The sequence below is a fragment of the Uloborus diversus genome, chromosome 3, assembly GCF_026930045.1.
Source record: "Uloborus diversus isolate 005 chromosome 3, Udiv.v.3.1, whole genome shotgun sequence".
NCBI classification, from domain to species: Eukaryota; Metazoa; Arthropoda; class Arachnida; order Araneae; family Uloboridae; genus Uloborus; species Uloborus diversus.
The window spans coordinates 114,261,872-114,287,205 of NC_072733.1; the positions used below are offsets into that span (position 1 = coordinate 114,261,872).

A 25,334-nucleotide genomic window follows, 5' to 3' on the forward strand; every position below is an offset into this window, starting at 1 on the left:
AATATGTTCGAAATTATAAAGCGCAGCAGAGGAAAACTTGCATTAAAATGACTTCAGAAAATCAAAAATTCTGGAGCATCTGTAAAGGGTTTTTCCCTATCGTTTCACGGAAAATCTGCGATACCATTTTTTTTAATTTCGTCATTTTTTAAAAATTAAATTTACGCATGTGCTCTGATCTCTGCCATAATTTACCTTCGGGGTGGAGTGTTAATGTGAGTGTGTCTGTTAATAACATTTTAATACATTGTAGGGAATTATGTGCTCTGAATTGTGAAGTTGATACGGAATTGAAGCTAACAAGAAAGTGGTGCACAATGCGGGGGAAGGGCACGAGGCCTCCCTCGTGCCATGTCGAAATCTTCAGGAAGGATTAATTTAAGAGGTTTTTTATTCTCATTTTGGAGAAGGGTCTCATTCTTGGAAGAGCCTCAACAACATTTGAGGGGGGGGGGGGAACGTCATCGACCTTGGAGAAGATGGGTACCACTAACAAATAATACTTTCCTCGACTCCAGACGTAGCTTAAAAAGCATGACGCACAAAATAACAGTTTTCATTGCAGAAAAAATGTGTCACACAAAATGTTCATACGTTTTAGAATTGATAGAAAACTTTTTATTGTTTTTAAGCAAATTTTTTTTTTTTTTTTGATCTATTAAATGCTTCATTTTATGGATCAATTACTAACAAATACTGATTAAATACCACTTAAAGGGTCACATTAACATTTTAGCGATATAAGTGTAATCTTCTGCAAGAATATAATAATATTGTGCACCACTTTGAGTAAACCTGAGGTGACAAAAGTCACCTCCTAAATCATATCGGAACTTTTTTTCCCGACAAAGTGCAACAATTGGCCTTAGTATGGACTCAATAAGTTGTCGGACGCCTCCTGCAAAAACATTGAACCTTGGTGCTGCGGTAGAAGTTCATAATTGCGAAAGCATTGTCGATGCAGGATTTTATGCACGAACTGTCTTTTCCATTATGTCCCATAAATGATCGAGGAAGTCATATCGGGTAGTCTAGGTGGCAAAATGTGTTGCTTCAACTGTCCAGAATGTTTTTCAAGGATATTGCGAATGGTTGTGGCCCAACGATATGACGCCTTACCTTCCATAAAAATGTTATCGTTTTGGTTAGATGAAGTCCGTAAATTGCTGCAAGTCATCTTAAAGTAGTTGATAGAACCATTTTTTCTCAATGATTGGTGCAGCCTAAACCATTACGAGGCTACTAGCATCAGGTTGTGCGCAGTGCCTTGTTAACGACTTGGGTTCATGGCTTCGTGGGCTCTGTGCCATTCTCGATGCCTACCATAAGCTCTTATCTGAAATAATGTTTCAACTGATCACGCCAGAGTGTTTCAGTTGTTTAGAATTCAACCGATACAGTCATGAGCCGAGGATAGGCCCAACAGGTGATGTCGTGCTGGTTGTGAAGGCATTCAAGTGGTTCACTACTGCTGCAGCCCATTGAAACCAGATTTTGCTGCATTGTTCTGACTGACACTCTGTCGTGCGTCCCACAATGATTCCTGTGGTTGTTTCACTAGGTGCTGCGAGTCTGCTAGTGCTGAAAAATATACGCACACGTCACTAGTCTCGATCATTAAGTGCAGACGGTCAGCTACTGCACTATTCATTGTGTGACATTAGATATTATCTATACTCTTTTAACACTGAGGCTCTCAGAATGTTGAATTGTCGAAAGATTTCCAACAACCATTCCGCGTTCGAAATCGGTTAATTCCCGCCGTACAGCCGAAAGTAGGTTAGAAACCTTTTCTCACTTGAATGCATATGAAAGACCTACTAATGCACTACCCATTTATACATTTGTACGCGAAGTATGCAGTGTGCCCGCTAAAGTCCGTTGTCAACCCAATAATTTCTAAATGGCAAGAACTACAGGGTGTCCCAAAAGGTCGTTTACAAACTTAACATGTTGTTCTGTTATATCATGATGAACAAGATTTACACAGGAACTTGTGTCCGAAAATTCAAACCGCTAGAGGGCGATAAGTGCAGGTTTGGATGAAGAGGAAAAAAAATGATATCGACAGTGATGTTAATATGATTTTTATTACAAAACATCATTACATCATAGCAAATGTTCAAAATTCCTTCCATTCGCCGCAATGCACGTTTCACAACGTCGGCGCATGGATTCACGTACCCGTTCAAACTGGCCAGGAGTGTCACAGACACGTGCTGCCGCTTCCGCGATCCTGCCGATAAGATCCATGTCCGATGTTACCGGTGTCTCGTACACCATGGACTTCAGGTGTCCCCACAGGTAAAAATCCAGGGGAGTCAGGTCAGGCGATTGCGGCGGCCATTGGACTGGTCCGCCTCTACCGATCCAGCGATTGGGATAAGTCCTATCGAGGTATTCTCGATCAGCGTAGCTAAAGTGAGCAGGCGCTCCATCATGCTGAAACCAGATGTTTCGACGTGTAGCGGCTGAAACGTCACCCATCAGATCCGGCAAATCTCTTTCTAAAGAAAATGCGATAGATATTTCCGTCGAGGCGTTCTAGTAGAGGGGCCAATCAACATGTCACCGATAATACCAGCCCAAACGTTTGCGGTGAAACGTTTTTGATAGGTATGGGCACGTGTATATCTTGAGTTCTCATTCGCCCATACGTGCATGTTGTGCAGGTTCAGGACACCGTCCTGTGTAAAGCAGGAGTCATCAGAAAACAAAATCCAGGATGGAAAATCTGGCTGTGCGACCCACTGTTGCAAATACCAGCGTGAGAATGCAATGCGTTTGGAATTATCGTCAGCGCACAATGCCTGTACTTTTTGGAAGTGGTAAGGGTGTTGCATCTTGCATGTCCTCGTACAGTATGCGCATTATGGTGGAACGACCTACACCCAAGACACGTTCGCCTGCTCGGAAAATTGTTTGCGGGTTGATGGCAAACTCCTGTAGCACGGTTTCTAATACGACAGGCGTGCGTATAGTACGTTCTCGACCGATGTAGCTAGATACTTCGAAAGCTCCTGATTAACGCAGTCTGGGGTGCAATTGTCCAAACAAAACATGACTTGGCTGACGCCTATTTGGGATGCGCTCAAGGTACATCCGCGTGCCGCTGCTCGTTCATTTCCATCAGAAGCGCTATATACGTAATGCATGTTGGCTATTTTTGCGTTACTAAACTCACTCATCCTTCTCCTTCAACGTCCACGCCTGAACTGGTTGTTTTTCCCACTCTCCCGTTTTCGTGCAATTATCGCCCTCTAGCGGTAGCAGTTTGAATTTTCGGACACAAGTTCCTATGTAAATCTTGTTCATCAAGATATGATAGACCAGCATGTTAAGTTTGTAAACGACCTTTTGGGACACTCTGTATAAACATAAAATCTAGAATATAGGGATCTAGAAATAGGGGAGGGGGTGAAGCCAAGAGCTACAAACTGAAGCCACCAGCTAGTGGCAAAATTTGGAGTTTGCGTTTGTATCTCAGAAACGGTAGGAGATTGGGGGGAAAAGTCAATAACAAAGTTTTTTTGCATCATAAAATTCAGAAATAAATGATGTCTTCTGCACAGAAATGTTGAAAAATAGTAGGCGTAAAATTTCACCTTTGTTTGATTACGTTGAACAGTTGAACTAGAATCTCTACATGTATCTAGTTCCTAGTTCTAGTTGACTTTATGTAGAACAAAACTAAACCAAATGCGGAAATGCACCTAATTCCTAATTTGATGATGATGAATAACGTTGTAATCTACTTTTCTCCCGTATCTGCAGGGCCGGATTACTAAATAGGCAATGTAGGCAGCTGCCTAGAGGCCCCGAGGTTCTCAGGGGCCCCGGAGAAATCTTAAAGTTGAAAATTTGTAAGAAAAAGTTCTTTTCGACAAAAAAAAAAAGGAAAAAGTTTTTAAAAAAATGGGGCTCCCTTCCTTTTTTTCTCTCTATCTCATCTTTTACTGCTGTCAAACAGGAAATGTTTTATACATGTGAGATCTGTGGCATACACAACAGCAATGGGGCCCCTACCAAAAGGTTTTGTTATTCATTTTTCAAAGGTCATGGAGACCATGGCCTTTTGTTTTAGCTGCTAAAGGGCTGACAGTGGCAGATTTTCCATACCTCAATCGTCGCATATGGGAGGTCCCCCACAATATAAGGGCCCCAAGAAGGAATTAAAATTGAACATGAAAAAAGTATTTACGTTATATAAGTTAGGCCAAAAAATGAGTAGATCCGTCATTTGGCCCGACGGCATCCAGATCATTAAGCGTTTGCTAACGATAGACTACATAACTCAGTGGCGTAACTACGTAACGTTAAGACACCGCACCACGGGGGGGGGGGGGAGAGTGGAGTCAGGAAGAGCCCGAAAATTGATAAGCTTTGTTTTCATTTAATTTTGTAAAAATTTTCCAAAAATCAAACTTAGTTTTAAGCTGTAATGTTTTTTCTGGGGCCCAAAAGCCCAAAAACTTATTGACCCATGGCCCCGATTATGATATTGGGGCCCTAGGTCAAACACTTTTTCGGTGCCCTCTTGTAGTCAAACAATACAATTTTTTCCTTTTGCTAGAATAGTTTTAACCAATTGGAGTCCCCAAATAGCAGGGGCTTTGGTACGGCCTAGTAGGCCTATTCAGTAAACAAGCCCTAAATAGAGAAAAGAGGGCCCACAGTCCAACTTCCATGTGCGAAAACCAAACCTTGGCTTGGCGATTTCCTAGGCCACCTGCCATGGAGAGAAGTGAAAATCCCTGAAAGAAAAAAAGGAAAAAGTCCTGGCCGTATCGGAGCCCGGAAAAAGGCAGCCAAGAGAAGTTTTTCGGTGGATTTGGATTGGAGAAGGGGGGGGGGGGGGAGACGGAGTTGAGCTTTGTTTTCAATTTTTTTCCGTAAATCAAACATAGTTTCAAATGCTTATATTGGTTCTGGGGACCCCTAGAGCCCCAGAACCTTGACCAAGGGTCCCCAATTAATATATCGGGGCCCTTGGCCTAACAATTTTCGGTGCCCTCTTGTAGCTAAACATTATTATTTTTTTTTTTCCATTTGCTAAAACACTTTTAGCCATTTGGGGGCCTCAAATAGATAGCACAGACCGCGGTCTAATTTTCCTATTCAGTAAACAGACCCTGAGTGGGGAGAAGGGGTGCCCACTGCCATACTTCCGTATGTGAAAACCAAACCTTGGATCGTTGCAAAAAGTATCATATTACCCTTCCTAGACCACCTGATACGGGGAGAAGAGAGAATCCCTGAAAGAAAAGGAAAATTCGGAAAAGGGGTAAGATCTGGAATAGGGATAAAGTTATCAGCAGTATGTCCCAATTTCCTACTCGCGTTACACATTATTAAAAGAAGTCTCACAAATAGCAGAGATTTATGCTCGCAGAAATTTGTCAAGGACCCGATTAAACGAGTGATAGGGGCCCAAACTTCGCAAATTTCATCAATTTATAGTGATTTTCAAAATTTCATGCATGGGGGGGAGGGGGCGAGAAGTTTCCTGCAACGCAATTTTTCTTGTGTCTCTGATAGTCATAATAAAATATAACCAATTCTTACAAATAAGTTTTTATTTTAAAGCCTGGAACTACTTCTGGGATTTTTTTTTTTTTAAGAGGAATGTTTAGCAGTTTAGCTTGAATAAATTACTGCTAAACCTCTATATTGTTTATCAAAAACGTAGTTGAAGATTATGCACCTGTGACCAAGTAAACTTACTGAATCTCTTACACATGAAATATAATTTACATAGAAATTTTCAGTTACATATACATTTGATTTGTCACAAAACAATTAATAGCCGCGAAAGACTATTAATTGTTTAATTTTTTATTTACCAGCGTATTAGAAATTTTCTTAATTCTGATACAGTGAAAATCTCGCCGAACGTACAACCCTTAAGCATGAACACCCCTCATTACGGATATTTTTTTTAATAACCCCTCCCCCATTTTCTATGGTTAAACTATTAAATCTCCTTTTATTATAGTGTGGAGACTTACTTATCCTGACACGGACACAGCTTTTCTTGTAAAAAGCTCTTTTCAAAATATTTTAGCAAACCTCTCTGGTTTCCCTTTGAAAAAAAAAAGAAAGAAAAGAAAAGAAAAAAACAAAAGAATCAGAAAATCCTTTGTTTCTACCACATTAAGCTGCAGGTTGTTCAACACAATGGTCCTGGGGACCCGAGCTCTGATTCCAAGAAATGCAGCTGTTAGCAGGAGCTTACTAACAGCAAAATTACCGTAAAATATACTGGCTCCAAATACATTGTAAAACCTCCCACTGATGACACCTACCGCACTATCGTTAGACACCTAACCCAAAACAATATATATTACCATACGTACACACTCAATGGGGATAAATGCCTAAAAATTGTCATTAGGGGTCTCCCCCGTGACACTGACATCTCCTTTATCAAGGACAAGCTTGCCGAACTCGGGTTTCACCCAGACAATATATCCCAGATGCACGGGAAAAATCGACAAGCTCTCCCCTTATTTTTGGTCAATTTACCTCGTAACGAGGAAAGCAAACAAATTTATCACATAAATTATTTGGGATAGTTTCAAATCAAAATTGAAGCACTTAGGCTTAAATCCTCCCCAACACAGTGCTTTAGATGCCAGGACTTTGGCCATTCTAGCCGAAATTGCTACAAGCCTTTTAAATGCCTAAAATGTGCTAGCGACCATCCGACTAGGGATTGTACCAAGCCTAAAGATACTCCCGCCAAATGTGCAAACTGTGGCGGTGACCATACTGCAAATTTTAGGGGTTGCCCTAAGAGGCCCCCCGATAGAAATCCTAAAACTTCCCCCACTGAAAATCCAAATAACATTGTTAAAAATTCAGTGAATTTCCCAACATATGCTGAAAAGCTCCAAGGCTCCCCCACTGATGCGACTCCCCTCTCCACTCACACCCCCTCCCTCCGATCAAATACAAGACTTAAGCAACTTGCTCAAAAACTTCACCAAAATCCCCCAACTGATTGCTAATATCCTCAAGGGAATGCAATCTCTCATGCGGGATCTTAATGACCTCAGTGCTGCCTTCCATCATGGCTAGTACGCCTATGCTTCGCATCTGCTCATGGAATGCTAATGGCCTTCTCTCTAAAAGGGGGGAGGTCGAAAGCTTCCTCACTGAGCACACTCCTGACATTTTCTGCGTTCAAGAGACGCATCTTACCAATAACAATAAGGTGTACTTCCCTAATTACAAATGTTATCGTAATGACCGTACACATTCTCGTGGTGGCGGCACTGCGATCTTCATTAAGTTTAATATCCCCCACTACTCTAGACCCTGCTCCACTACTGGTTTTGAAAATACCACTATTGTCTGCAATATTGACAGCAAACTGGTTACTATTTCCTCCATTTATTTTCCCCCTGGGAATACCTTTTATGAACGTGATTTTGACAAATTACTTTTCCTCCATTCTTGCTCCATTTTAATTGGCGATCTAAATTGCAAGCATGAGATATGGACTGATGGTCTCCCAAATACAAATGGAGAGAAACTGCTAAATTATATCATTGATAATGATATCCAGCTCATCGCACCTGACACCCCCACCTATTACGGTACATCTTCAAATTCCACCCTTGATCTCGCACTGTTAAAATGCCTTAACTATCATACTAGGATATCAGCTGTCACGGAACTTAGTTCCGACCACTGCCCTGTCTTCCTTGACATTGGTATTTCTATGAGCTTTCCCGAAGCTCCTTTCACCTCAACGATCACCAACTGGAGCTACTACACCAAAATTATTCATGACCGAATCCAGGGAAATCCCACCATCACCTCTATATCTGATATTGATAACTGCATCTCCACACTTACTGACAACATGAAATTTGCTCTTGAAAGAGCCAGTATTAAGAAATTCTCTAAACGCCTCCCTCTCCGATTTAATCCCAATATCATTAATCTCATCAAATATAAAAACAGAATTAAAAAACACTGGCAACTTTCCAAAGATCCTGCTGTTAAAACTAGACTTAATGCTATCCAAAATGAAATTAAAAAACTGACTGGAGAGAATAAGTCGACTACTTTTAACAACTATCTGGGTTCACTTGACAATAATTCAAAAGCATTTTATACACTTGTCAGAAAGTTCTCCAATAAGGCGCATATTATGCCCACTATACATGCCGATCATGGCAAGCTGGTTTATACCACCCAAGATAAAGCTAGCGCTATCGCCAGCACTCTTGAAGACAACTTTCAGCTTAATGCTCATGAGTACGACGAGGATACGATCTCCGAAGTTAATCGGAGCATAAATCGTTTCTTCCAAGCTCCTCCCACTTCTGTTCCTCCCCCTATCATCACCCCTCTTGAGATCATGATTACTATCAAGCACCTCCCCGTTAGAAAAGCAGGTGGTGAAGATGGTATTAAGAACGTTCATCTAAAGCACCTCCCCCTCAAAGCTATCACTTTCCTTGCCAAAGTTATCAACAAAATTTTCACACTTGGCTACTTCCGCAGCTCTTGGAAGAATGCTGTTGTCATACCCATCCCTAAGCCCAACTCCGATCATTCCTTCCCACAAAATTACAGACCTATTAGCCTCCTCTCTTCTCTATCCAAATTAATCGAGAAAATCCTCCTCACTAGAATTAAAGAACATATTCACTCACATAACCTAATTCCTGACTTCCAATTTGGCTTTAAAGAAAATCACTCTACCACCCATCAACTTGTTCGAATGATAAATTTTATCCAAGATAACTGCAACAAAGAAAAATACACTATTGGTGTCTTCTTCGATATTGCTAAAGCATTTGATAGAGTCTGGCATGCCGGACTAATACACAAGCTCATTCTACTTAAATTTTCCAACTACATCATTCATCTCATACATAGCTACCTCCACAAACGTACCTTTCAAGTTAAAATTCAGAACTACTTATCAAGTAAACATAATATCATGGCTGGAGTGCCCCAGGGGTTGGCGATAGGACCGACCCTTTACAACATTTACACTTATGACTTCCCCCACTCACAACTCTCATCTAACTTGTCTCTTTGCTGATGATACCAGCATTTTCACCAGCGACCATTGCCGTGGCTTTGCCAGACATCGTCTACAAAAGTATGTTAATGTCATTCTAGATTACCTTAACAAATGGCGGATCGCCATAAATGCCAGTAAAACACAAGCTATTTGCTTTTACAATAACGACATCAAAAAATATCCTAAGCCCATCCAAGTTGGCGATGATATAATCCCTTTCTCCAATACTGTCAAATACCTCGGTGTCCACCTCGATAAAAGCCTCACATTCAAACCACACATTGATAACGTTATAAAAAAAAGCTAACATTAAGATTGGCTGTCTCTATGGTTTACTTAACAAAACAAATTCCCTTAGCACAAAAAACCGTCTCTTACTGTATACTACCATCATCAGACCAGCCCTTGTCTACAGTATACCCGCATGGGGGTATGCTGCCAAATCTAACATTGCAAAACTCCAAACAATACAAAATAAGATTCTTAGGAAAATATTTAAAGCCCCGTGGTACGTTTCCAACGCTACCCTACACAATGACTCTGGAGTCAATCACATTACTGACTTCATCATTGACACCTCTACTCACTTCTTCACAAATCTTGAAAATCACACCAACCCCCTTATTTATGAACAGGTATTATATACCTTTAACTCTGGCGGGAAAAATCTCCCGTCGGACTCTATGTTTATTCATTACACTCTCCACTAGTCTCCTATACCAGGGCTAGCAACCCTAGTATAGCTAGTGACATTGTTCACTTGCTCCCCCTCGTGGGAGTTTGCTGCAAACTGCCAGGTTGGTCTGGCAGGTTGCTTTTCTCCATCTCATGACTTCGTTCATGTAAATTTTTGTATTATACTTCATACTTATTCTCAACTTCATGTTATTATTTATCCTAGTATTTCCTATTTATCCGGATTTTCATTATTCTTCTATTACACTGTCTTATCTCATGTTGTAAATATGTAAATATGTATATAGTGTGGCCCTGAAACGATTCCTTTTTTCTTGTTTTTCCTCCTCCCCCCCCCTCCCATCATGACCTAACTAATGTCAACTCCATCACATCTTATCTTTCATACAGAGTAAAAGAGCTTCGCTCTGACTCAAAATATTTATGATCTGTATCTGTATCTGCCGCCCTTACAACTGTGGTCCTGCCTTTACAATAGAGGTTGAGTACGCGACTCTGGTAGTTGTAGTATAAAGCATGGGCAGTTCATCAAAGAGCTTAAACACATGTATTTGCGGAAGGGCGCGTTGTGTCCCTTTATTCGAAGCTGTTTTTTTTTTGGGGAAGAACACTTCATGAGAAAATGTTCTCTGGTCCAGTCCACTTATTATTTACACCCTTTTTCTATACGAGCTTATGGTTAGACGCCTGCAAACCATTTCTTTTATTTTTATCATTTCCGCACCACTTTTTCCCAGAATGAAAGGTGGTGTTTTTAAGAAGAAAGGTTTCACTCTAACGAATTCCTGGTCCTTTTCAGTTTTTATATGTGCAGGGTAACCAAACTTTAAAGTGGAGTTCTTGTGTAAAGCCAGTTTTTGAGTTGATATTTTGTACCAGTATTGAAGTGTTTATTTTTTTGCCTTAAAAATGAAGCATCAAAGCACAACGATATTGAAATACTTTTCTAAGAAGTAAAAAGTTTCCTATGAGAAAGGTAAGAAAACAATTATGTACTGATTAAAAATAATAATAATAATAATAGAAACAAACCCAGAATTCGTTTTATATATCATTCATTTCTGCTGCAGGCATATTATTTGTAACAAGATATTAATTTTTTACCGAAATTAACTTAATTAGCTGTCAGACGTGGGTAAATATAGTTTTGGGGAGGGTCATGAAAAGTCATAAGTGTCCCCTCCTCCATATAATGTTTTGTTAAACAGTTTTTGTGAGGTTCCTTTAAAATGTTTTAAAAGATGCCTTAAAGCCGATTAATCTACTTTAAAGTACATAATTCTTATGTTCTAATTTACTTCAAATGTAGTAGTAAAATATACTTTTTAGCATTTTAAGCCACTTAAATCTTCACCGAAACGGTATAGTAATGCTCTGTATTACTTTGAAAGATCGTGATTAAAACACACACACAAGAGGGTATTAAAACAGAAAAGTCAAATTTTTCCATCAAAGAAGTATTAATGAAGAAATCGTGCTATTTTGTACCTTTGAATTCGAAATTTGTGAGCTTTACGTATTTTTTTTGCACTGACCTCTGACTGCAATATTGCCCTCATAGCAGAATCAAAGGGACTCTATTGAAATATATGTTTTATGTGTGTGTGTTTTTCATTTTTTAGTTTTTGCTTATGTTCTGAAGAAGTGACTTAAAATTTAGTTAATAATGTAGTTAAGATATTTTCATCTCTTTGGGAGGGAAATGGTCCCCCCACCCCAATCCGCTACAGTTAACAATAACGGTATAAATGCTTCAGAAATATTTTACTGAGTAATGCTCTATACATTTTTTTTCTAGCTCTAAAATGAAAAGTAAACATTAACACATTTTAGTTACTGTATTCATTGTTAATAAACATTATTAGTAATACTTAAAGTTGTAGACAGAACCTAAAACTATAAGCTTTGAAATGAGGGTTAAGTTATGAAACTTCATAAAGGAATAAGGAACATTTTGTGTGGTGACAGAAATACAGGCTAGAGAAATAATATATGAGATTATGTATAAAATAAATGTGTGAGGGGGCCCCAACACTTCTAATGCCTATGGGCCCCGAAATCCTTAATCCGGCCCTGCGTATCTGGCGCCGTTTCTGAGATAAGAACGGTTATTCTGAGTTTCTATGCCAGGTAACGCTTTAAGCGGCTTTGTGTAGCGCACGGCAATTTAACTACATCTATTCCCACTTTTATATCTATAGCTCTTTCCGCTCAGAAGTAATTGAGGTGACTACGGACTTTAGCGGGCACCCTGTGTTTGTATCTTTGTTACACCATGACTTTTGTCCATTTGTCACCTCAGTACACACACACACACACACACATATATATGTATATATATGTATATATATATATATATATATATATATATATATATATATATATATATATATATATATTCTATTGCAAATTTCAGTAAAAGAGAAGAGAATATCTTACCATCTATATCTAATGTGTAGAAAGGGGTATACGTTTTCCAAGTCGCAGTGCATTCTTTATAATTGGCACCTCTGACTGTAAGATCGGTGGAAAATTTTCTATTTACTGCTGACTTCGGTGTGTCAAATAAAATTCTATATCTTCGTTCTTCCTGATTCTGCCAATAAAAAAAGTAGAAAAACATTTTATAAAAGACATGTTGTACATTTGCACAGCTTGTAAAAATCAAGATAGCAAAATATTTCTAAGAAGCATAAGTAAAAACTGAAAGTGACAAAACTTAAATAATAAAGACTTTTCTGCCACATTATAAAATTTACATTAAGAAGTGCGAGATTCGTATAAAACTATAATTAATTTAAATGGAATTAAATTATAAATAACGAAGAGATAAAATTAAACTACAAACCATGAAAGTATCCTTGAATCACTTCCAATATATTGTAAGTAAAACTGATACTAAAATATTAAATTAAATTTTATTTCAGAATATATGCATTTTTTCTCTCAAAGTAGAGTTTTGTGTTTGAATTCAAAAGTACTTGAACATACGACTAAAATTATGCATTTGCTAACTGTGAAATGATATGTAAGAATCTGTGCATATAAAATCCGTTATTAACAGAATCCGTAATTACAGAACCCTGAAACACTCGTGTCTCTTACGAGTAAAATAAAATATTTCTAACCACTGCATTTTGTCTAATATAAAGGTGTTAGTATTTCTTTTGTGTTAGGCAGTCCATGAAGTCAAATTAAATCACTGTGCTGATTTTACTTCGGTAGATTCGTTCAAGAAATCGTTAAAAATGAAGAACGTTGACTTCATACGTATCTTTCATAGAGTGCTTTCCGTATCATCGGAAGCAATTTGGAAAACAAATATCCACATCAACAAATAAAAAAAACTTGACCACGGAGAGATGGCAGTTCACCTTGGAGTGGAAACATCATTTGAATAATTTGTAGTTGGTTGTTTTTTATTATTTTGTAATAGATAGGATGAGCGAGAACGCCTCTTACTACTCGGCGCTTTCTGGCTGATTCTACCTACTACAAATGATGTTTCTGCTTCAAAGTCATAACATAGATGAAGTATAACTATATGCACAACTCCGTAGCGAAACCCACTAGCCGCCATTGAACGCGTGGAACTTGTAATAACGGGAAAAGGAGGAGTCTACGCTGATGCAACGCAAATGTTTGCGGGCATGTGCCAAGACGCGCATATGCGCATTTTGGACATTTGCCCGTTTCAACAAGAAAGGCTGGTTACCCATGGAACCGGTTTCTCGTTGTGCATCTATAGTTCATCCGCCATTTCTCCATGATCAAGCTTTATCACAAAGTACTTCGTGAAAGTAGCCAGTCAAACTATAACCTTTAAGTAGTTTATATGCGGCCTTCTGCTTCTTTAAAATCTGGTTTTAGGGTTTTCCAAATTTTCGAAACTTAAAATCTGACTCAATCAACCTTGAAAAATTCAACTGTTTGTTTTGATCTCTCATTTTTCTGAGATTATTAGTGTTTTCCCATAAGTAGAAGTAAAAATCAATTATGTAAGCACATAATTGAAGTACTATACGGACTTAAAAGATTATTTAAGTTGATTTTATTATGTAGTAGGTGCGTAATATCTATTCAGGAAAAACTTTGATTGGTAATTTAAAATTTTCAAGCTATAAAATTTGAATTAACAAAAGTTTTTACCAGTCTCTGACAAACATCCCATTAGATTTTAGCCACAACTTTCTGCAAAAATGCTTTCAAAAAACTTGCTTCATTTGATAATAAAAGGGAAGACAAAATTATTAGAAAAAAAATCCCCATCAATACTAAACAATATGCCCTACAATGATTTATTGGAAAACCCAAGGTTGAGCTCATAAAATTCCCAAAATCGTGTAAGAAAACCCAAGATCATGTAAATATGAATTCTTATTCGTTTTTTTTTTTTTTTTTTTTTTGTAATTGCAGTATTGCAGTTGGTCAATTATTAACCTTAAAAATGATAAAATGAAAAATCGTGGTTACAAATGCGAAAAATTGATCTCTAATTAATTACTTCTTTGAAACAATTTCTTTAAAAACGGCGAGAAATCATCTACTGCCAAAAATAAAATTTTTAATGTCTTGACCTGATATAATTATACGGTTACTACGAGATAAGTCGGAAAGTTATACAACATAAAGATTTAAATAATATCCGCGGGGCTAGAGAATTAGTTTTTTTTATTTTTTTTATTTTTTTTACCGGAGTAACTTTTTAAGGATTTTTTAAGCATGTACATTCTATATTGCTTAGCCAGAAAACCATATTTTAGAGAAAATATTATGATTTGTCGGGTAAATATTGAATATATACATGTTCTTTATGAGTGAATCCAAAACCCGAGAATTTCGAGGAAAATTCCGACAATCCAAGGTTTCCAATAAAACCCCAAGATTTCGAAGAAAAACCCAAGCCTTGGCAGTCCTATACACAAGATCTTTGCGTTTTAAGTTCTAATCCTCTTTCATTTACCATAGAAATTCAATTAAACTATTGCTTAATTACTTTATTTTAGAAGTAAAATAATTACCATTGATTCTGGAACTTCTAATAAGAGTTCATACCCTTCCATTTGTTTGTCCACTTTTTCCACAACGAAAGAAGCCTCCATCTCACGAACAAAAGGAATTTTAGGTTTACCAGCTTCATTGTAGACATGAGGAAATGTCGTAGAAGCGCAGTAACGAACACCCAAAATTTGTTGCAGATATTTAGTGCAGTAGGACATCTCGTATGACTTCGGTTTAGGAAGCTCTACTTTACCTTCATGATTTAAAGCGTATAGTGTGCGCCTGCAAGAGAAATCCAAACCGTAACAAAGTCCATTTGCTTCAAAAAAAAAAAAAAAAAATCTATTATCTATAACTATATCAACGTTAGAGACAGTATAGAAAATGATTATAGGCGTCTATGGTAACATGATTCATACGCCATCATTAAAATGCTTTTGATCTTATCAGGCTATGAGGAAAGTAAGTTCCGGTTAGTAACACGTACAAAAAGAAAGAAATCATATGGAACTAATCCTAATTAAATAATGAACACCCTATAGTCAGACTATTTTTCTACATAGCTAGCACCCTTATTTAGACATTAATCGTAACGTGGCACAAGAGATTAGTAACCTTTGTCAAAGCTCGATGCCACCTGAGATCGTTACTATTGGGTAACAACGGACGTAATTGTTGTGTGTCAGATCCAAACTAAGGGATGGGGGATCAAAACTTCCTCTTTTGACCACAGCACACCCTTCTGACCATTGAATTACTCATTGCATTGTGACTGCAAAGTTTGAAAATCTGTTTGTGAATTTAGCAAGCTTTGATGCTCGCTGTGTTGGAAAATCAAATTAATGACCGTATCTGACTTGCGGCGGGAATATCAATTGTTTTAATACACTCACTGACCAATGAATTAGAAACCTTAAGAGAAACTTCTCGCCTTACATGCACTGTGCAAGTGTCTGGAGGGAGTATCACGATATGGAGCATGTTCTGTTGGCATGGAAGTGGTGCCCTGGTGTTCATCGAGGGTAAACAAACAGCCATGTGATACCTAGATATACTGGCAGATCAAGTGCACTCTGCAATGTTGCAGTTTTTCCTGATGGTGACGGATACTTCGTGGACGATAATGCAACTATGCATTGTGACAGAAGTCTTGCAAATTGGTTCACTGAGCATCAGCCTGACAACATCATCCCTGGCCACTTCCTATCCCGAATCCTAACTTCATAGAAAATGTGTGGGATATGATGGAAAAACGCATTTGACAGCACTCTCCTTTTCCATCTACTAATTTACAAAATCTGAAAAACTGTATAGATAATGCATGGTCTTCTCTGGATGTAAATGCACTCCAGAAGCTTGTAGACTCGATGCCTAAACGAATCAGAGCAGTTATCCGAGATAAAGGTGGCCCAATAAAATATTGATCTTGGGTTTCTAATTCATTGATTAGTGGGTGTAATATTAAAGAAAGAAAAGCTATTTTCTGCGTTAACGCCGAAACGATATTTCAGGTTAGGGTTGTTGACTTTACTCTAAGGCATTCATCTGCATATATTTCATCAAAAGAGGCTATCTAAAAGCAATATTTGACAACATGATATGTTTCTGAATTAGATGTTTTATTATGATGAGAATTATTTTTTCAAACAAAAGATGGGTCCCTTTAGGCCACGATCTGTACGAAAACGTACGAAATGTCTGACATTGAGAAAAAGTTCATATTTTGACAGCACAATAATAACATTGCTCATTTTCAATCAGCTTCGCAAGCTTAAATGAATTCTCTCAAAACCAAACCTGTTCTGAGAATCTAACGATAATACACAACCATGTTTCTCACGCAAAAAAAAATAAATAAATAAATAAAAATAAATAAATAAAAAGCATAATATGTATTATTGTTGCTCTTTGTTGTTGTTTTTTGCTTTTGTTAAACTTTTTACTTTAAGAGAAATAGTTGAAATGTGACGTTTAAATTTTAAGGATATTAATCTGACATCATGATTACATACTTAAAGTGTAAAATTTCACTGCGATCTCGGTTTCGATTCAGCTTTAGATGCAGTAATCTTCCGTTCCTCACTTGAAAATTCATTTGAACATCTATTCCTATGTTCAAAGAAGTCTCAGCAATTACTCCAGGCTCAAAACTTTCAGAATGAATAGTAAACGATGCCGCTTCATCTGCCAGGATACTGAAAGAATAATTATAACAAAGAATGTTACCAGAGCTAGTAACAAGGAAGATATTATATCTTATTGATATCATCATTTTGTCAAAATAATCAGAACATGGATAGATAGAATTTTAATTCATTTTCGGAAGATAAAGAGAGTACTGACAAATTGTTTTTCATTACGCTGAGAGTGTAGCGCAATCTTTTTTTTTTTTTTTTGTATATCCATCTAATTTATTAATAATAACAAGGTGTGCAAATTGTCCAAAAGATTATTTGCTCCATTTCAGCAGCAAATCTTGAAAAGGCTCAAGTCTGAAAACTATTATTCTGCAGGGGACACAAAAAACTGATTTTATGTCGAACCATTCGGTTGATTGAAGCAGGGTTTTTTTTTTTTTTGGTGACATTATCGAAAACAGTGTTCGTTACAACAAGGCAAAATAGTATACTTGACGGAAAGTTCTAGTCAAAAAAAGACAGTTATAGTTTTTTGAGATGAGTCCTAATCGAAATTCATCATAGGATTTGAGTGGTTTTAACACTGAGACGGCATTATTTTACACCTCATGTTTTTAAAGAGAACAAAATACTACATTTAACTTTTTTGTTATATATATATATATATATATATTGTCATACAAATTAATATCACAGTAATGTTCTCATTAAAAATCTTTGATTCCTCTCTGTTTTACCTAGGTGAAATAAAATATTTTCCAAAGTTGTTGCAGAAAGCCAAGTGTTTTTTACTAGGATGGAAACGAGATATCAAACTATATCGCTCAAAAATATAGATATAAATGTAAAAAAAGCAAAAAAAAGTCAATTTAAAAAAAAAAATCAAGATGGACTCGTTTTAAAATTTACTATTAATTTATTTATCTCAGTTTTAACAGACGTTATTTTTTGCAATTATGTAACTCAGGATAATTTAACAAAAAAGGCTCTAACCATTTCAGAGAAAGTTATCAACATTATTTGAGATATACTGCTATTGCATGAAAGGTGTTAATGGCATAGACGGTGCCATTGACATTTTTAGGGAAGGGAGGGGGGGGGGGGAATTCCATAGGATATTTGATCTCATTTGGGAGCTAGAGGGAGGGGGGACGCTTTGTAGCATTATAAGGGGCTGCACCATTGCTCTTGGGAACCAGAAAACAATGTTTTTTGAGCTACATTACACGGTGCAAAAATGTTAGTCTTTCACTTTGTAATAAATTGCAGCTAGTTTCTCTTTTTGTACTTAACGTGACTAGGAAAATGCAATAATGCAAGCCTCATTTGTCATGATTTAATGTTCGGTCATCTCGTAATAACTCGAAGCATTATAACTCGAATATTCCTTTACTTCGAAGTTCTCATTGGGTCCCAGCCAAACTCAAGAGAAATCTGTGGGAACTTCCCACAACACGAATTACCAATAATTTTGAAGGTCTTAGCCGGTCCATCTGGACTTCCGAGTTATCAAGAGTAACTGTATATTAGGGTGGTTCAAAAATACATGTAAAAAAAAAGTTTCTCCTAGATAACTGGACACCCCTCAATATTTTTAGACTTGTGCATAGTAATATACTAGAGTAATTTAGCTTCCTATTTCAACTGAAAGAGGTGCTCAACCCCCTCCCCTAAACTTCATAAGTATGCAGAGGGGGGTTAAAACATACATTGAACTGAAAAAACAATGCTACATATTACATATGTAGTACATTACGTATAACGTTATGTAAACTTCACTTTCCGTAATAAAATTTCACTCTCTCTAACGGTTTTTATGTTTTCCTGTGTCAGTCTTTGAGCCCTTGTAGTGCATCTGGATTGCCCATGCGACCCTATGTTCCAATATTATTCTTGTTTATTAATTTATGCCTGACCTGCATGCACATTTCTGACACGTTGTTTCGAATCACCCTGTGTATATATATATATATATATATATATATATATATATATATATATATTTATAACCATTCAGCATTTAAACGAAAATGTGTATTTTAAATTATTGAAACACGTTAAAAATAACTAGATCTTTATGACACTATGATGCAAAGTACAGTTTAGTACAGCTTATAATTTAACAAAACTACTAGATTTCATGTATGCAACGAGCAAAAATAAATTTGACTTTAAAATAAGAAGGTGGGATTACCTGGGCTGAAATCTGCCATCAATGTCTGCACTTGGGATTGGGAAACTTGGCTGACTTAGATCAATTTTTCCGTCTACTTTCAAGCCACCTGTAACACTCATGTTTGCAGCTAACTTATATGCTCGACCTGTTACACTCGGAAACAAAACGGAAAAGTCCAGAAATGCTAGAACTCTTGATTCATCTAAATCTTTCAAATTTGAAAACTGAAAAGTAAACAGTTATTAAAACATTCATAATTTTGAAAAGTGAAAATAACGTACTAAACCGTGTTTGATACAATGCAATAACAATGATTACTATACACGCATATTTAATTTAAGTTATACAGGGTTCCCAAAAGTTCTTGACACGTTGTAAAAATTCATAGAAAGGCAACAAATTGTCGTATGAATATGTGGCTCGCGCCATAATACTTCACAGGTTCAAGAATTTTTTATATCATCGTAAGGAGAAAAAAAAATAAAAAAGTGTTATTATACGTAATCGCTGTATCGTGACAGTAAGAAAAACAAACGTTGTGTGAGGTGCTTCATCACATTACAGTGGTGGTAAAAAAAACGCAAAGAAGAAGAATATCATCCCGAGTGCATTCAACACACAGTCAAGCGTCCCGTATCCCAGATGATTTGGGGATGAATTTCTGATCAAGGAGTTGGTGGACTTCACTTTGTGCAAGGAACAGTAAACGCTCAGGTGTATATTGGCATTTTGGAGGAGAAATTGCTTCCTACTATCCGGGATCACTTTACTTCAGTTCCAAACGTCATTTTCTAGGATGATTCTGATCCGTGCCATATGGCAAAACTGGTAAGTAACGTAAATTGACATGGGGTTTAGTAATTTTTTTCTCTAAACTCACACGCAGGTTCAGAAATGGAAAAACGAGCATATGGGTCAGCAGTTTGCCTGGCCCGGAAACATCCCCGATCTACGTAAACAATTATCGGATTCCTGCTGTTAAATGTTTATTTCATAAGTTTTGCAGAATTTCACATGCATTCATCGTTAATCGGTCGACCAAAACTTCTCACATATTCCCATTGTTGTGAAAATGCGAGGGTGATGCAATTTTTTTTACCAGCACTGTATTTATCAGAAAGCAATACCTTTCATAACTAGAGTTCAATATGCGAACCGTTGGTCAAACCGCATCTAAACGGTACCTTAAGTTCATCTCGTATCCACACTGAACTCATGTAGTGAAAAGTATTGCTTTCTTATTAATAAAATGATTAAACACCTCACGTAACGTTTATTTTTCGATTTTTTTTTATTTTTTTTATTTTTTTTTTACAATCTTAAAAAAAATTCTTGACCATGTGAAGTACACTGTGCAAACCGCATATTCATACTACATTATTGCTTTTCTGTGAATTTTTAAAGTGTGTCAAGGATTTTTCGGACACTCTGTATTATATGAGTTGTTTGAACTACTCAGTGACGTAACGTACAATTATAGAAAAATAACTCGTATGTCTTGAAAAAATATTGAGATAAATACAAGTATAATCGTACATCTTATGCAAGTTAGAAATTTCTGATTATGTTATAAAACATCTTATGTCTTATCACTTAAACGCTTACTGTTATTTTTCGAAAACGACTTTTGAATTTCAATAATTGAGATGTGTTTTTTATTTTGCTTTCTTATTCTTTTAGGTGAGGGTATAGTCCATCTCACTATTGTCAGTGCTCAGCAAACTACAAAAATCAATTATTTTATATGCACGTTGCTTGCAAAATTGTAAACAATTAACGATGCTTTCGTTACGAAAATTATTTCTTCGGTGCTGAAATTTAGCACATGAGTTTTTTTTTTTTTTTTTTTTTTTTCAAGTGGTTTAGAAGTAGATTCGTTCGTAAAAAGACGCCATTCATGCACACAGTGATTAAACACTGTTAAATCATCCACTGATTACGTTTTTCTCTTGAAATTTTCTATCCTTGATACATAACTTTATAAAGACAGGGGAAATGGGAGAGAAGGAGATTCATAATAACCATTAGCTATTCAATTCAAGTAATGAGTTATTTTCACTAAGATTATGATCAGTAGTACCATTGTTTAAGAGAACCTGCTTGGTGGGGGGGATATAGATAGGTTAATAGATAGGGTTGATAAATACAGATTCAGAATGCGATATGAAAGATACAATAAAACACAAAATTGTCAACAAAAAAATCAAACCAGCAACAGTAGGACTACTTAATTTAAAAAGTTAAAACATTTATTTAAAAAAGAGAAAAAACTAAATAATAAAAAATAAAGTTTTTGAAGTGTGAAATATTGTTATGGAAAATAACTTTTAATAATTAAATATGTTGAATGAACTGTTTTAGTTCAAAAAGTTTCAATGACATAACAATAAAATAGCTGTTTCACATTTTGGACGATTTTTGATGTCGATTATCTCCGAACTGAAAATTTTAAAACTGTTTTGGTAGGAAGGCCATTTTTGATCAGATCAGTATTTTGCTCCAGACAGTTTGCATCAGATGCATGAGCATTTTAATTAAATAAGTATCTGAGATTGTTTGTCACAAATATTATTGCATAAATTCTCACTCCAATCCATAATTTGGGTTCATTATTAGACACGGCGAAGCTACGTTCTAGCCTTTTCACTGGATACTCCAAACTGAAAAAGTCGTGTCTTGGGAGGGGGGATAAATAGCGAATTAGGTAACAAATGTGTTTTGAAAAATTTATAAAATTAGTAAAATAATTCAGTCTTCTTACACTTTTAATTGTTTGAAGCACATCCAATTTGGAGAATCGTTCCAGAGAATCTTGATTAATGTTGAGCAGTCCAAGTTCATGGCCAAATATTCGGAAGAAGACTACGCCTCGGGGAACTGTACTTCGCTTATAGCCAAGCTAGAAAGAAAGAAAGATAATTTTTATATTGATGTAGTTTTTTTACACACAAAAACAAGTTTAATCAAATTGTAGTTGCGAAGAAATATTGTAAAACGGTATAGTTGAGCAAAGAAGCAATTCAATTCTGCATGTATTCAATTTAAAAAAATATTCTAACTATCCAGCAATTAGGAGTTATTTATTGCCTTCCGTCTACTGAGGTAATGTTTTGCTATAAAAATTTGTGTTTGTTTAAAAAGCACAAGCTATTTTTTCTCGATTAATGTCAAACAATAGAGAAGCAGATGTAACTCCAAACCTTTGGTAAGGCAAACTGGTCTTCGTCCAGGATATTTCCAGCGATTTCCACGGAAAAGCAGACAATTTGTGAATGACAGCGCATATTTTCTTTTAAAACGTGTGATATGTGTTTTACCAAATTAATTTTGGTTTATCATATTTTTGAACTATTATTTTTGAGATAAAATATAGGGTGTCACATGCAGGACAAAAAGTCTGATTTTTTTTTTAAAGCTAACTATTTGTTTCTTTTTAAAATTAACACTAAAATAGAATAAGCAGGAAAGAAAAGTGTATATTTAATACATATATATGACTACACAGATCAATAGGGGCCAAAGACAGATCAGAGTGTGGTAGTTAAGATAGTAGAAGCAAAAGCACGGCAAGCACAAAAAATAAAAATTCTGGACCCCCCCCCCCCCCAAAAAAAAAAAAAAAAAAAAAACCTGGTGCCTCATCAGGGGAACTCCCCTCGGGATGAGATAACATGTGATGGTTTTAATTGTGATAATGCATTTCTATGCTTATAGCCAGTAATATTTACGAAATATCTCATGTTATCCCAACCCGAGGGGATTTTCCCTAAGAAGGCCCCTGAGATTTTTTAATTTGAATTTTTTTGCGTGTTTTCCTCTTTGCAATAGATAGATAGATGGATAGATGGTTAAAGTGAGAAATACGTTATTTATGTAGACTAAGTTTGTGACGTATCTGGGCCATTTCACGGAAAACGGTCATTCTATCCCGCACGTGACGTCTCATACATTTCATTAAAAATAATACTGAAAAATATTAATGAACAATTTTTTTCCTAACAAATTACAAACTTATGTATGATTTCTTTCGCAAAAAAGTGCGTCATTACCGTTTTAAACAATTACTTTTTAATGAAATATATGAAACCGGATGTTTCTGATATTTATTGAATTCTAAAGTTTTTAACCACATAAATAAGATTGTACCCTTTCTGTTAAAATAAAATTATACGTTAATGAAATATATAAAACTTAAATGCTTACAAGTTTAGCCTCTTTATGGAATCGGTCAATTTTAATTGAATACTTTTTACTAAAATACAACCTTTGAAGATGTGTTCTTGATACTAAAAACTAAATTATGATTCTTTTCAGGTTTTTCATAAAGTAAAACGGAATCCTTTTTGTTATGTATTGAATTCTGAAATTTTAAACATATAAAATAAGAGCGTACCCTTTCACTTAAAGCTTCAATTTTTGACTTATAAGCTTCAACCGACCTCTTCTTTCTTATGTGCTCTGGAATAAGTTTCATTACATCTTCTACATTGAAATTCTGTATTATTCCTCGGGGACCAAAGAGTTTTTCAAGTAGATGTTCTAAGTCTTCTAGGCGACCTCCAACCTGTTATAGAAAAAAGTTACACACACTTTAAGATAATTTATCGAATTGAAAATTGGGAATTACGAACATGGGAAACAAGATTTTAAAAATATGAGAAAACAAAAAAGTAATGAAAAAGATTTTTTTCCAAACTGATAAACCTCCTGCTGCAAGTATTAAAGTTCAGGAAAAAACGGTAAAGTCGAAGTCTGTCATTTTACGCAACCTTCTCTACTCTAAAATTTATGAATGATGTTCTGAAAAAAAAATCAACACTCCTTACACAGAATATCTTGCAAGGAACTCGTTCAGAAAATCTCTCTCATGGATCATTGTACGGTTTTATACAAAAGAGGAACAAGAGACGTTACTTCGTAAGAAATCCCTTTTCAGTTTTTCAAAAAGAAATGGAAAAAAACTTCTTCTGTAAAATATCATGAGAAGAAAACGCAAATTACGTTAAGCATGAAGAAAAGGAAAAATCTATTTGTCAGAAAAAATCAGTAGTTTACCTAATTTACAAAAGCAAACAGTGTTAACGTAACGCACCACACGTAACGCGTCCTTTCCAAAACTTTACTGAGTCATGCATTCCCTGTTAGAATTTTGATTAGAAAATCGACTATGTATTACGAGAAAAATTATTTCATATAAAAATATAGTGATTATTATAATTTAGATGAACCTAGGAATCTTTTAGGGAGCTCAGCAATTAATTGAGAACAGCGGGGAACACTTTTCTTTTTTCACGAATTTCAGTAAGTTATCGCCCTATAGCCAGGGCTAAGGCAGAATTACATGAAATACACCACCAGCTCAGTCATTCCAGCCGAGGAATGCAGTTTCGTGCTTATTAGCACTCATCAGCCCGGCTTTGGTCAGTGCTAATTCCATATTAGTTACCAGTTTGTTTGGCATTCTTGACTTCCTTAAGAGGTTTTCCACCTCCAGCTCAGTCACTTCTTAAGCCGGGCTGATGAGTGCTAATAAGCACGAAACTGCAGTCCTCGGCTGGAATGACTGAGCTGGCGGTGTATTTCATGTAGTGGGGAACACTGCTTGCTGTTTGAAATGGCGTTACTGTTCATTAGGGCGGAGTGAAAAAGTTATAGTTAAAATCTTTTGGTTTGTAATACCCACGTTGTGTATTTGTAAATGTAAAATATGATCCAGTTTGAACAACTTTTTGGGGCCTTTACCAAGGTTTGGTTTTTCTCCAAAATTTGTTTTGGGGGAACTTATGTTCCCCCTAAGAGTTTCATTAACAGTCCCAGTCACTAATCTATTTTGAAAATATAAAACCCTTTAACAATAAACATCCATCTTATATGTGTTGAATACGTTATTCTTTAACATTCTGTGCTGTTCGATATTTTCTCTACAGGAAAGAATAATTTATGAAGTGGTGGTTTAGAAAAAACTAAAGTTCGATATTTTGCCCTTTTGGTCTTTTTAATTTCATTTGGGAACCCAGATATTTTCTTTCAGAAGCTGGAAGGTTAAAATTTCAATGGGGACGTACCAAACCATAGACACCAAAAGGCAGCTTTTCAGAACCAAAGCGATTAGAAATTCGAAAATCCATTTCGTTCATGCTACCCTAATGTACATTATACAATTTACACAGTGGCGTCACTACGGGGGGGGGGGGTGTCACACGTCTGAGGGGTGACACCCTAAGTGGAAATGCAAGTTTTTGAAAAATATGAACCTAAAATGCATTTTTAAGGCTAC

At 36.2% G+C, this 25,334-nt stretch overlaps 1 protein-coding gene across 1 annotated transcript in view; it reads right to left on the reverse strand.

The window, feature by feature from the left end:
- The window catches only part of LOC129218900 (apolipophorins-like), a 165,393-nt gene that overhangs the window by 96,296 nt on the left and 43,763 nt on the right, over window positions 1–25,334 (reverse strand). The window contains exons 13-18 of the mRNA XM_054853221.1: window positions 23,451–23,621; window positions 21,819–21,956; window positions 19,076–19,281; window positions 16,756–16,938; window positions 14,764–15,025; window positions 12,182–12,338 (exon numbers count right to left, since the gene is read on the reverse strand). Coding sequence (XP_054709196.1) covers window positions 12,182–12,338; window positions 14,764–15,025; window positions 16,756–16,938; window positions 19,076–19,281; window positions 21,819–21,956; window positions 23,451–23,621 — 1,117 coding nt within the window. The remainder of the gene's footprint in view (window positions 1–12,181; window positions 12,339–14,763; window positions 15,026–16,755; window positions 16,939–19,075; window positions 19,282–21,818; window positions 21,957–23,450; window positions 23,622–25,334) is intronic.